Genomic DNA, 14,590 nt, shown 5'->3' on the forward strand with positions numbered 1-14,590 from the left:
TTAATCACAATTTTTAAGGTCATTGGAAATCTTCTAAAATGTAGTTTTAATATTAGGGAGGGAAGGATGCCAAATTGCAAGGGGTTAAATTAGGGAAAAAGTGGGTATTGAGGAGGGAGGAAAGGGAGGAGTGAATATAGATCACTTATTCAAGATTTTTTACAGCTAAAAGAGGGAGAAATGCAGGGCAGTAGCTAGAGGGGACAGAAATTTCATTCGATTGACTGACTGTAGAACCTTGTCTAGACTGAGTTGGGGCAGCTAGAAAGGAGTTGATTAATGAACTGGATTATTTAGGAGGGCTTCACTCTCACGAGTGTTAATGGGGGCTAGTTCGATGAAATGGTTGTTGGGAATGGGGAAAGAGGAAGATGGGAAGTCAGAATTGAAGTACCAAATTTGAGATCTTGTGGTTGGAACAATGAGTGTCTCGTAATGAGATCCAGAATGTGAGTGTGCTTGTGATGTGGAGCGGAGGTGGTGGCTGTTGAGTTGAGAAAAGTAAAGAACTCTTCATTTGGATGACCTTATTAGTTCTCAACCAGGATATTAATTTCATGGGAGATAGGAAAGGAAAGAGTGAGAAGATCGTAAGTCATGTATTTAAGTCATTCATGGAAGTGGAAATTGGTCCATGAGGACAAGAGATAGAGGTGAGATTATTTATTTATTTATTTATTTATTTATTTATTTAGGTGAGATGATTTAAATTATAGTATTTAGTGTTTTTTTTTTTTTTTAAAGGTATACATGGGCAGCCCTGGTGGCTCAGTGGTTTAGTGCCACCTTCAGCCCAGAGCATGATCCTGGAGACCCGGGATCGAGTCCCACGTCGGGGTCCCTGCATGGTGCCTGCTTCTCCCTCTGCCTGTGTCTCTGCCTCTCTGCCTCTCTCTCTATCTCTGTCTCTCATGAGTAAATTTGTTTAAAAATCTAAAAAAAAAAAAATTGGGGTTTGAATCCATCTCTACTTTTTAGCGTCAAAAGTGAAACAGCATATACTAATTGCCTCTTCTGTAAGATGAGGAATAAGCATACTCTTGGTTCTCTGTATCTTCTCTCTGGATTTTGTTTATATGATCTAGGACTTAAAAATTCATACCGTAGTAATGCTATTGAATTTGAAAAATCTTAAGCATTTTCTTTAAAAATTCTTCTTTTTTTTATTTTTAAAGATTTCATTTGGGGATCCCTGGGTGGCTCAGCGGTTTAGCACCTGCCTTTGACCCAGGGCGTGATCGTGGAGTCCTGGGATCGAGTCCCATGTTGGGCTCCCGGCATGGAGCCTGCTTCTTCCTCCTCCTGTGTCTCTGCCTCTCTCTATGTCTATCATGAATGAATGAATGAATGAATGAATGAATGAATAAATAAATAAATCTTTAAAAAAAATAAAGACTTCATTTATTTATTCATGAAAGACACACAGAGAGAGGCAGAAAAACAGGCAGAGGGAGAATTGGGCTCCATGCAGGGAGCCCGTTGTGGGATCCATCTTGGGACTCTGGGATCACTACCTGAGCCGAAGCTCAGACCCTCAATTGCTGAGCCACCAGGCATCCCTTTAAAAATTATTCTTGATATTCACATTGCTTTATAGTCCAATTTATAATATTTTGGACTTAATTCTGTATGTAACTTGTTTTGTGTTGATCTGCCAGTACCTTAGATTTACAGCCTTTTCATTCCGGGATTCTTTATTTTGATTTATTTTTTCAGTCAAATGAGTACATCTTGGAGTAATTTTTTTTTTTCCAGAAAAGCTGCATGTTGGCATATCTTCAGAGCTCTTAGATACTTGAAAAATAGCTTTTGATTTAGTTGCTTTCATATGCAAATGGAATCCTGTTTAGATAATGAATTCTTGGGTCACAAATCAATCTTACAAGGTTCCTAGTATTGTTCCGTTGCATCTTGTGAGCATTATAGGGAAGTCCAGTATCAGACTCCACCTCTCCCTTCTTCTTCTTTTTTTAAAATAACATATTTAACCGGTATTGGTAAAGGTATATCCTGATAATTTTTTCTCCTAGTACTTTTGAGCCCTTTGGATCTGGAGACTTAGGTCTATTCTCACTTCAGAAAAAATTATTCTTTTCATTTGCTTTTGTATCTTCAGGAACACCTATTATCTTAACTAGGTCTTCATTCTTCCCATAGCTAAGATCTTGTGTCTGATATTTTAATTTTCTTTGCATTTTTGAGAGCTTCTTGAGCTTTTTCTTAAAACACTGATTTATTTTTATTTTTCTTCATTATCAGTTCTGTCCTTCATGGCTTCTGATTATGATTTTTATTTGAATTACATTTTTATATTCTTATATATTTATTCATTGCACCTAGGTCCTCTATATTTGTTTTTTTTTCTCAGCCTATCTCTCTTCATCAGAGTCCAATGTCCTGTATTATTTTTCATTTCTTTTTCAAACCTACATTTGTCTACATTTCTTGAGAATACAGAGCCAATTCTTTCTATCCTGAAAGGGAACTTTTTTCCACAGGTGTGCTCTTCATCTACATCTTAAGGGATACCTTCTCCATCTTTCCTATTGCAGAATGTTTTAATAGGTCCCATATTGTTGTTGTTTTTCCCATTTTACTCATTCTGCTCATAGTAACTGCTTACCCATAAATAGAATCAGTTGATTTTCTTTGGAACCCCTGCTGCAGTGAGGTGAGGGGCTCTTTATGTAAACTGGTTTAACAGCCCAGCAACCCAAGAAGGTGGCAAGAGAACCAGTGTGTTGGCTTCCTAGCAGGGGGATTGAAGCTTGGCACTGTTTTCTTCTTGTTGTGTGGAGAAGCCTTTGTGCCAGGGGTCAGCTTTGTGAACATCCAGCACTGGCACAACATCCATTGCTCTCCATACAGTGGCCGAGCCTGTATGCTCTTTGGTGCTGCTGCATCCGGAATTTGCCCCAGATTCACTGCAGACTCTCTTGTTGCTCTAGCGGCCACAGGAGCCCTGGGACTCCCCAGTGCTTTAAATTGCTATTGACCTGGAGGGGTGAGGTGGAGTTCAGTCCATTCTCCTCACAGCAACAGAGTGGGCTTTCTGAAACACAAATTGGATTGTGTTATTTCTTTGCTTAAAATGCTTCAGTGGGTCCTCCTTGTCTTTGGATAGAGTTCCAAGACTGTATATAATTCCCTCTCCAGCCATATCTTCCCTGATCCATGTCTTATAAGTGAACCACACTGAGTTTTTTTCATTGACTCAAATGAGGCGTGCTTTTTCTTCTGTTCAAACCAGTACACATACACTTACTTCTCTACCTCTACCCTCTTCCTACACACGCTTCCACACACATACACACTCATACAAACCAGTTAACATATAAAGTTACTTTTTCTCTCTCTTGTTAACAGTAGTTTAAAGTTTATTCAACTATGCTGCAAGTTATTCCAACTTTAAGGTATCATCAGATGGCATATTTATGAGTTTATTCTCAAGATATTCTGTTGTGCTTCTCTCTATCTCTTTTATAGATCTATGCAGTCAGTCTCTGGTACGAGGGAGTCCTCTGGGTTTGGATCACATAGCAGTGAACAAATGGATAAAAAACTTTAGAAGTAGTTAAAGCAGGACACTACTGTGATCTTCAAATGTTGAGACAAAGGCTGCTGTTACTGTTAATATTTGGATGATAAATTCTTGTTGTAAATGTAACCTTAGGTAGCTTGAAGGGGTAAGTTTGTAGGGAAATAAAATTCAAAAAAACTTACTGACTTGACATGGGCTACCATTAGGTCCCATAATTGTGGCTTGCCAATGAAACATACCATCCCCAACTGGATCTGCAGAACATAGTTTCTCTGTTCTCCCACTTTATCCTCCCAAGGCAACCTATATCTATTAGAGCACTTAGCACACTCTGTCATAATTGTGTGTTTGGTTGTAAAATCCCTATTTACAGGGTAGAAGCCACAACTGTTTTCTTTACCATTATAATTTCAGTGTATATAGGTCAGTGCCTGGCACATGGTATGTGCATATTTGTTGAATGAATGGATGAATGAATGAATGAAAACATTAATTTTTTCAGTTGTTGCTGTCCCAACCTCTTCCTTCCAAATTCAGGGCTGTTACTGAGTTCTGTCAGGAGCTCTTCTCCCTACTTCCTGAAATACTTTAGTATCTTTCTTCACTGTGGACCAGGTCTATACTTTATCTGTGAAACTAGACTAATTGTGTGAGAAGATTACATTTGACAACAATATAAGCACTTATCACAGAGTGTGGTACCTAGAAATTGCTTAATAAATATATTTTTACTATTTGAAGGTGGTAGCAGCATTAGGGAATAAGGAAAACATTGATTCTTTGCCTACTTACCCTCATGCAAATGGAGACAATTAGAAGGGGAGAAGAGACCTCTATTGAAGTGGACTCACTAGTGTACAGTTATTAGGGAAATCTTAGGTTTCAGTGAAAGAGGGGGAGGGTACCTGCCATAGTATAGAATTATCCCTTGAGACATAGTTAGGGTTAAAAGGCGAGATGAATTGGATGTGGCATACATGGGATGGAGTTCAGGGAGATAAAATGAAAAGTTTGGGTATTGACTGATGAATGTCAATTAGGGGGAAATGGAGACTTTGAGGATATGAATAGAGTAGAGATACCCAAAAGGTGTGAAGGAGATGAGTTGAAAGATGATTATTATTTTGGGATTAGAATGACCTCAGTAAGAGAAGACTTAGTTATAGATAAACTTGCTTAACAAATATTTTTGAGTACTTCTTAAATATTATTAGCTGGGAACTATGTTTAAGTGCTGTGGATTCACCAATGAAGTAAATAGCTACCACCCATTTCTTCATGGAATTTACAGTCTAGTGAGGAACACAGACATAAATCATATACTTATCTATAAAATTTTAAACTGTAATAAATGTCTTCTGGAAAAGTAGAGGTTATTAGGATGGCATATTAATTGGCAGAACTAATTGAGTTGGGGGTGGGCATGTAATGTGTCTTTGAGAAGGTGACATTTCAGCTGTGGATAGTGAGTAAGAATTAGTTGGTAAGAGTGGAGATAAGAGTGCTCCAGAGCCAGGGAACAGCATGTGCAAAGACCCTGAGTGGGGGGAAAGGTTCTGATCCTTTTGAGAAATGGAAAAAAGCCAGAATGGCTAAAGCCAGTGGTGTTTCCAAAGGAAAGACTAGAGAGATTGGCAGAAAACATGGATAGGCCTTAGAAATTCATCCTAGGTGTAATAAAGTTACCAAACCATTTGTCATCAAAGGTTTGATCAGGCAAATGGCATAGCCCACTGTATATACTGGGATCCTTTTGGTGATTCTTCAGGAAATATATTGGTCAGGATACAAGGAAACCAGGCTTTTGAAGAGTCCTAGAAAAGATGATGGTGTCTTGGGTTAGGGGGAACATTCATTGAGATTCTTGCACTTATCCATATGTATATCCTCTACTCGCACATTATCCCCTTAGCCACTTGCATACCTCCAGGCCTCGTGCTCGTGCACAAGTGCACACACTTCCTCATTAGGCAGACCCTGTAGACTCCAGGTTTATACAGAATGTTTCAACCAACTCTAGACCCGGGAGGATAGGATAATCAAGCTTGTTCTCTATTCTTTCACTTCAGCAATAGAATAGATCATCTGTGTGTTGAGAAGGTTCTGTAGGGCAGAAGTTACAAAAGTGCTCTGCTGTGATATGAAAAGATTGAACTCCACACCCAGGAGCTTGGGTGACTGCTGGCTGGAAGGAGATATTGGAGGTTGAATTCTCTTGATTTAACCATGGAAGAGAAGGTAGCAGGGTTAGGACAAGGGCCAGGCAAACTCATTTTTTATATGTTCCTCATGTGTTGTTGCAATGAGAGTTGACCCTTAACAGGGCCATTGATGTGATAAAAGTTTTTCCCACACACTTCACAGTTGAGAGATGACCAGAAGGATAAGGACTTTATCCCGAAGTGCTAAGGCTCAGTGATCATTTCTTTTCTTTTCTTTTTTTCCCCCTCCTCTCACTTCCCAGTCACTTGTAATTCCAAGTCAGATTGATGGTTTGTTTGTGGTACCTTGGGAGAGCCATAATGAGCTGTTTGTATCCTGGTGTGTTGCAACTCATAAATGATGTCTGTTTAGTGGTCCACGGCTCACTGGGCTAGAGCTTGTTGCTAATGAAGCCTAGGTCACTGTTTCCATTTCAGTACAATCCTCTCGGGTTACTCTGTTATATTTACTGCCGGAGGCTGTGCCCATAATCTTACGTATTTACCCTTTCGTTTTAAGACCATAGGATGAGTTAGTAAGAAAAGATCAACATGAAAACAACCTACTCTTACAAAACTGATACAGTATTCTCATTTTTCCAATGGTGGGTTATTAGTATTGTCTTCATTAATAGCACTACTGAAGCGTCTTGCTCGTTCCCTGTGTTTTTCAATCCTGCCCTGTCTCTCAATAGCCAGGTCCGAGTCCCCTTCCTTATTTAGAAGACTAACTTGATCTGCTATGACCTCACACCCCCAACATCCTTTTTAGCACTTAATGATTTCCATTTTTAATTTTGTCAATTTCTAACATTCTTCCAACTAGCTGTGAAATGTGGACAAGTTACTGAACCTCTCTGGCCCTAGTTTTCCTCATCTGTGAAATGAACATGTTAGATTAAATCTAAGGTCTAAGTCTTTCACCTCTCTTACCAAGTGTCTAGTGAAGTGCCACATATGTAAACTGAGGTGAGTGGCAGACACAGTTTCTATCTTCAAGAAACTTAGAGTCTAATGGGGGCAGGGACTATAAATAATAAATAAATAAGTACAACTTCTGATGTTGGCAGGATGGATTGAATGAAATAGATGCAGTGATGGAGAAAATTTTGGAGATGTGATTTTGGAGATCTAGTTAAGTTATAAGAGAAGTCAAAGGATGAGAAGTTACTAGCCGTATAAATAAGAGGGGAAGAATATTTGAGGCTGAGAGAATAGGATATGCAGAAATTTCTAAGTAAGAACTTAATGTTTAATTAACCAGCAATAAGCTACAGTATCTGGAGTAAAATATATGAAGGAAAGATATGGATTTGTGATATAGTTAAGAGACAAAAGTGATCAGCCAGAAAGTTATCAGGAGCTATGGGTGGCTCCAAGTATTTAAGGTAGCAGCCAAGGATTTGGTACCAAGTCAGCCCAAACTCATGGTGGCAGTAGAGAAAGTAGTTACCAAAAACAAGTTATTTCTTTTCTCCTTTGCTGATAGGACATGGGAAGGGCCTCATAGCCCACTGCCTTAGTCTTCATGTTAAATGGCAGTAGCCTGCAATATCTGGCAGGTGGCAGTTACTAAGAGGGATAATTGATGCCCTGAAAAACTTGCCTAACTGAGCATTGTGCAACATATTTTGGGAGTTCACCAGCAAAGTTTATGTGTTGACACAGATGATATCCATGCTGAGACTTGTTTGGGTGGAAGATTTAGTAGCTGAGGAGGACATGGATCCAACACAGCTCTCCCTTTTTACCAGATGTGTTTATATGCTAGGTAGCTCATAACAGTACTCTCTCATCTTCTCCCTACTAACAGAGAACCATTTGCTTTTAGTCTCTCCTATATACTACTTACTGGCAGACTAATCTTCAAATCCACTTTTGATCATGTCTTCCCCTATCCCTGAGCCTGTAATAACTCCCCTTTGCTTGTTGTATCACGTTAGAATTCATACTAGAATTCAAAACCTTAAATGATCTCCAACCTTTTCTCCTTTTAAACCCTACCCAGAGAATACCTTTTAGTTGTTTTGATGTCTTCAAAACCTAGCTCTACCACCCTCACTGTGCCTGCCTTCTCCCTGGAGCCCGCATTTATGCTTTCTTGTTGTGGAGTAGTGGGAAAGCCCAATGACCTCAGACAGTGCACCCAACCCCTCCAGATGGTTGCCATAAGCTCCTTCTATTTCAATATGTAGTGATCTTCTGCCTTTATTCACTTGTACCAAGGATGTTCTTTAATTTTTGCATGCTTCTGTGCCTTCTTGGTGTGCTTTAACACCCTAGGATCAGGGACCTTGTCTGCAGATCTTACTGATCAAAACCAAGGCTTGGAAACTTAACTGTGCTACAGTGAGAAGGGCAGTAGATTTGGGAGTCAGGCTGGTCTGGGTTTGAATGGCAGTGCTCGTATTTACTAGCTTATGACCTTAGGAAGGTTACTTCACCTTTCCAGCTCTTATATTTCTTATTCTTAGGCTTCTGCATTGATTTCCTCCTGTGCAAGAAGTAGTGGCATGAATTGGAGTATCTTAGCAGACATTCCCCTGGGAATTTTGGAGCATACACTTGTGGTGGCCACCCAGGTTACCGTTTTCCTCATTCTGGTTGATAGAATTGGAATGCAGAGAAAAACATTCTGGCAGAAATGAGCCTGGAAGGGAATATTTTTTTGGAGAAATGTGCCTGAATCTTAGAGAAAAATGATCCACTTTGTAGAAAATAACTTGTGAGCCAGTCAGTATGCTTTCAGCTATTTAGATTTGATTTCTCTAACAATCCGTATCTAGCAGATACACAGTTGTCAGGTGTTCTAATCTTTAAGAACAATATTCATTGAAAAAGTTGTGAACTGTACCTAAAAGTACATTTTATTTTTGGATAGTAATTTTGAGTCCTAAGTTTTTCCAGTAATCTGATCATGTAATGATTTTAATCCTCCCCTTCCTTCTTTATCCTCTCTACTTCCTTAGGCCTTCATGCACTTGGGAAGCCATGGTGCACAAAGATGGTTTTCATATGGTCAGACTCACACTTCAAGTATTTATTAAGAGTTTTAGAGGCAGGCAGCTCTGTTTTAAATACCACTTCTCCTGCACTCCCTGCCGCATGCTAGGCAAGTTTTTGTTTTGTTTTGTTTTGTTTTGTTTTTGTTTTGTTTTGTTTTTTTACCTCTCCAAGCCTATTTCCTCAACTATAAATGAGATAAGTTTTGTGACAGCTCAAGCACAATGCCTGGTTCATTGCAGGTAAGCAATGACTCTTGGTTTCCTTTCCCAGGGGTGCCAAATTCCCATTCCAAGCATTATTTTTGTTTTGTTTTTTTGTTTTTTGTTTTTGTTTTTGTTGTTGTTGTTGTTGTTTTTACCTAGTCTGTCTTACTATAATATTTAAGTGTCTGGATATTATATTGCGTAAGAAATACATGTAAGATATTTTTAAACACTCAGTGTCTTAGAGTTATCACAGAGCCAGTCAAAAAGAAAAATAACATCAAATTGCTCACATTCAAGCAAATAAGTTTGGTTTGATGGTAGCATAGATATTTGAACAAAGTGTAAGAGACAAAACTCTCAGTAATTTCCAGGTTACAGCCACTTTTCACCTACTTCTTGGGCATGTTTTCATTTCTAAATCCCATCTGTATCCTAATTACACATCTGTTTTTACTCTGAGGTAGCATTCTGCCCATATAGTAAGGGAGCAAAGCGTTCTGTAATAAATGACATCATCTGCCTTGGGGGAAATGATTGTCAATGCATGTACTCACTCATTCAGTCTGTATTAGTTAATACTGTGAGTTGCAGTTGACAGATCCCCATCTGGAATTAGGATACGTGTGGGAAGGGCCATCTCTCATTAGGAGCGGTTGGGCTTCAGGAATAACTGGAACCAGTAACGTGAATGCCACCATGATTTTGTTTTTCTGTTTACTTCTGATTTTACCCATATCATTTTGTCTGTCACCAGCCCACTTATCATTTTGGTCCATGTGGCAAAGAGTCCCTAGTCCAAAAATTTAGAAAAGGGACACAGTGATATAGCTTGTATCAGATACCCATCCTGGATCTCTCAGCTCAAGTAGGAGAGCACGATCATGTAAAAACATGGTGGCTCCTTCAAGAATTATTGTAAAAAAAATAATTATATGGATGAAGTGGGGTTGAGGAGAAGCACACAGAAGGAAGGTGATGAGCACAGAGTTCCAGAGATGCCCAAATTCCCATCCTGCCATCCTGGGCAGTGAGATCTTAGTTACAAATACAAAAATATATTCTTGAACTGAGGTTGCTTGTAGGCAAATGATGGGAGATGGATGTGCAATCAGATAAGTACAACAGAGTGATACTAGTTCTATAATAATGGATGTATATATTAGGGGTAAAAGATAGATGGTCAGTTAGGTTAGATCAGACACAACTAACTTCTGTTAGCAATGATGGCTATGCAGCTGGGTACATTGAAGCCCTTCTGAAAATACTTGAGCCACTTGAATTATTATTTGGTATTCTGAGGACTAGGGATAGCCTTGGCATTTTCTGAGTATAAACATCATGTGCTTTTTCATTAAGAGGTCTCTTTACCAGAATGCCTTTTTGAATTATTCATTGAGTTCTTTTACAAAGAATTAAAGGACACCTTGAGATTTTTTAAAGTTTCAGTCACTTGTCCTGTTGTGTTTTAGAGAATTCAGATGATCTGAATATGAATTCCCTTTCGTAGCTCTTGAAACTGGTATTAATAAGGACGATTCATTAACTTGTTTTATAACTCAAGTGATCTGGCACTAAACTGCTTGTTAATCAAAGATGCCTTGATTATAAGTTGAAGACATACTTTTGTTCCTTTGTCCAAAGGCCTGAGAGTCTTTTCCATAGTCCTCCATTCTTTGCTCTTGTAGTGGCCTGCATTATATCCATAAGCAGTCTGGTATATCATCCTTCAGTTGGCTCTTTTTCGGGCTGATCAGCTTGATCATTTTTCTATCTTCTATTACCCTGTGTCAACTTTCTGTGTTTTACTCCACAAATCCATGTTCTTGAAGGTTGGATGCCTTAGGCTATGCACAGTTTGCTCCAGTTTCATCATCTCAGTGTTGCCTTTCACCTCCACAGTTTACCAAGGCTTTTCATTGTCCTTCATCTCTTCTCTCTACCTGTGCTTGCCCTTCTTTTGTTTTTTAATTAAACCTTTTATTTTGAGATAATTTTAGTCTCATATGCAGTTAAAAGAATTAATACAGAGAGGTATCCTATACCAAGGCTCCCGCAATGGTAACATCATCTTGCAAAACTATCGTATAGTATCATAACCAGGATGTTAACATTGGTACAGCAGGGACATAGAATAACTGCCCTGACATTTTGATGTGTAAGGTCCTTCTCCTCAATCTTTCTTACTCATCTCATATGCTCTTCTTCCCTCACTCTTCTCACTTACATATTCATTGTCTCAGGGATTTAACTGAATCAAGGATGCTACAAGACTAATCTCCTTGATAGGTTGGCTCAATTCTCATGTCATAATTTCTAGGGATAGCAATTTCCATTCTTCTTTAAGTTATTTGTCTGAAATAAATATCATTTGGATGAGCCATGGTAGCCTTAAAATTCATTTGGAGACCTAGTCTGCAGAGAGATCTGCTTGCCTTAATTTCAGGCAGGTCACATGAGGGTGAAGAATGTGTGGGAGCTAGTATTGTATTAATCCTTTGAGACTTGAGAGCCCTAATCAAAGACATTTTTCCCCCAAAGGACAGTTCTGCACAGAGGATGTGGATGAGTGTCTGCTACAACCTAATGCTTGTCAGAATGGAGGCACCTGTACCAATCGCAATGGGGGTTATGGCTGTGTATGTGTTAATGGCTGGAGTGGAGATGACTGCAGTGAGAACATTGATGACTGTGCCTTTGCCTCCTGCACCCCGGGCTCCACCTGCATTGACCGTGTGGCCTCCTTCTCTTGCATGTGCCCAGAAGGAAAGGCAGGTAAGGCCAGCAGCACAGAACTGGAGTTCAGGGAAGGGGCCAGAGAGCATTCAAGATCTCTTTGACTCCCCAAGTTGTGTCCTTTTAATTAGCATCTGTAGGAACATATTACTCAAGAGTGTTCTGGAAATATAATTGCTAGCCGAAGTACTATGAAATTAGTCTTCTTCTTGAGGACTTTTGGCTCTCATTTCAAATCTGTATACCTCAGTTTTTCATACCCTAAAAATGGAAGTTAGTGGCTATTGCCTTAGGAGCATTTATTGACCACCTTAAGATCTGAGAGAGAAAAGCACCTCAGAAATTAAGATAAACTTCTCAGAAATTAAGATAAAATTACTAATAAATGGATTTAGGGACTTCATTTTGAGAAGGAACTTTTTACTTTGAAGGAGTTAGGAGGAGAGAAGCATTTGAATGCATTCCAGCCCTCAGTGTCTATGGAAATATTCCTGTAAGGGAGGAATTTTACTGACTGCAAAGTTAATATTGCTCTAGACTCTCAAGTTAACAGCTCCCAGTCCTAGGAGTAGAGAGCAGTGAAGGGGAGGACCATGGAGGAAGAAGTTAGCTTAACTGAGAGAACTTTGTGCCCAGGACTTTTCATATCCATGCCTTTCTGAAAGCCCCACCCCTAGCTTTGTAGAAGAAGCCTTGGTTACCTGTTCTTAAGCTAATTGCAGACTGGAAAATCCAGTTCCCATGTGAACTACACAGAATGTGGGGCCTAGTAATACCTTCGGAGTGCTGAGGGCACTTGAGCCAGGAATGTTGACATGATTAAAAGGCTGCCCTAGTATAGGCTGATGATGTTCAGCTATTTTTTTCCTTCCTTTTAAGGTGGCCCCTGATCATCAGGTAGCATAATTTGGGGGAAAGTAGATTGCTAAATAAAATATAAAGTGAGTGCAATATTTAGAATATATAGTAAAACATTGTTTATTTGAAATTCAAATTGAACTGGGCATCCTCTCTTTTTATTTGCTAAATATAGTAGCACTGTCAAAAAGTTATCTTCATCGTCTAACCATCTCACTTTATGGCCTGTGGATGACTTGACCCTTGAGGAGAGGTCTAGCTGAGGGCTTAGGGTCAAAGCAGCAAGGTTGTGTGCAGAAACTACTGGCTTGCTGCTAGCTGTAGCATGTCCCTAAGGTAGGATTAGGTAAAGGGGAAGTTGCCTCTAAATCTCCATATTGGATTTTGGTGAGGTGACCATAAGGTTTTCCCTCCTCCATGAAAGAGAAAACTCTTCCTCAGGTAAGAGACATTTTTTCTTTGTTCTTTTTGCCCCATCCCAGGTCTATTATGTCATCTGGATGATGCATGCATCAGCAATCCTTGCCACAAGGGGGCACTGTGTGATACCAACCCCCTGAACGGGCAGTATATTTGCACCTGCCCTCAAGGCTTCAAAGGGGCTGATTGTACAGAAGATGTGGATGAGTGTGCTATGGGTGAGTACGTGGAACTTTTCCTATTCCTCGTGGTATCTATAGAGCTCAGCAAGCATTCAGACAGAAGCAAAATCTCAGATCTCTCCTGTTACATGCCCACTGTTAAACAACCTTTCTGTGTGAACATATACTCTGTTCTGAAAATTGAATATATGGAAGGTCTGTACCTGATTATTAATAGAAAGCCCCACCTTGACGACACTTTGGGCAGAAGAACAGCAGAGATGCACGAGAGTTGAGATTACCTTAGTCTGTCCTCCCCTCCCCTCCCCTCCCCTCCCCTCCCCTCCCCTCCCCTCTCCTCTCCTCTCCTCTCCTCTCCTCTCCTCTCCTCTCCTCTCTCCTTTTTCCTTTCCTCTCCTTTCCTCTCCTCTCCTTTCCTCTCCTTTCCTCTCCTCTCCTTTCCTCTCCTTTCTCCTTTCTCCTTTCTCCTTTCTCTTTCCTTTCCTTTCCTTTCCTTTGAAAATACGAAATTGAGAATCAGATTATTAAAGGCCTGGCCCTAATGCTGTAACAATCAGACCTACTTCTGTAATCCACATTTGTGGAAAGTCCATCAGGGTGCTTTGATCCCAATAATCAGTGCTTGTGTTTTCCAGCCAATAGCAATCCTTGTGAGCATGCAGGAAAGTGTGTGAACACAGATGGTGCCTTCCACTGTGAATGTCTGAAGGGCTATGCAGGGCCTCGTTGTGAGATGGACATCAATGAGTGTCATTCCGACCCCTGCCAGAATGATGCAACCTGTCTGGATAAGATTGGAGGCTTCACATGTTTGTGCATGCCAGGTACATGGGCCCATCAGTGAGTGGGGTTAGACAAAGGGCACTGCCATGCACTTTTCAGTTTAGGGTGGGCAATTCTATGAACTCTGTCAGCATTTAATTCCCAATAATGGCGGCATTCCCAACCAAGGGGACCTCTAAGGAGTAGTGCTCCTTAGAGCACTACTACTTAGAGTACGCAGTGCTAGAATTCTTAGAGCTATGGAGACCAAATTAAGTAAGTCCTTATATCAACATCAGTTTCATGTAAGAAAAATTCGGAAGTGAGTGTTTTTATGCAAGTACTCTTTGATTTAATAAAGGATTTACCATAAGAATCCTTTAAATAGTAAGCTTTTCTGATCTCTTGATATATTATAAATACTTTACTGTTCCATTTATATAAATTATTTTACCCGTGCTTCTGTAGGAACTTGCCATTTATCCGTAGTAATGTGCATACAGTTTTATATGTATGAAATAGTTTCTACAGAAACTATTTCTTGAATCCTTAGATAAAAGACATATGGCAGTGGCTGCTTTGCCAGATTAAGGTGCTTAGCTCCTCTAGCATTGGGAGGCCCTCCTGATCTTGACTTGTACCCTGAGAGCAGTTGCATCTCCAGGTCAGCTGGTCTTTGAG

At 39.8% G+C, this 14,590-nt stretch overlaps 1 protein-coding gene and 1 pseudogene across 1 annotated transcript in view; one reads left to right on the forward strand and one right to left on the reverse strand.

The window, feature by feature from the left end:
• The window catches only part of NOTCH2 (notch receptor 2), a 160,998-nt gene that overhangs the window by 95,852 nt on the left and 50,556 nt on the right, over positions 1-14,590 (forward strand). The window contains exons 6-8 of the mRNA XM_077842629.1: positions 11,493-11,726; positions 13,028-13,183; positions 13,783-13,971. Coding sequence (XP_077698755.1) covers positions 11,493-11,726; positions 13,028-13,183; positions 13,783-13,971 — 579 coding nt within the window. The remainder of the gene's footprint in view (positions 1-11,492; positions 11,727-13,027; positions 13,184-13,782; positions 13,972-14,590) is intronic.
• On the reverse strand, positions 3,420-3,803 carry LOC144280507 (ubiquitin-conjugating enzyme E2 D3-like; annotated as a pseudogene).

The sequence above is a fragment of the Canis aureus genome, chromosome 12 (assembly GCF_053574225.1).
Source record: "Canis aureus isolate CA01 chromosome 12, VMU_Caureus_v.1.0, whole genome shotgun sequence".
Lineage (NCBI taxonomy): Eukaryota > Metazoa > Chordata > Mammalia > Carnivora > Canidae > Canis > Canis aureus.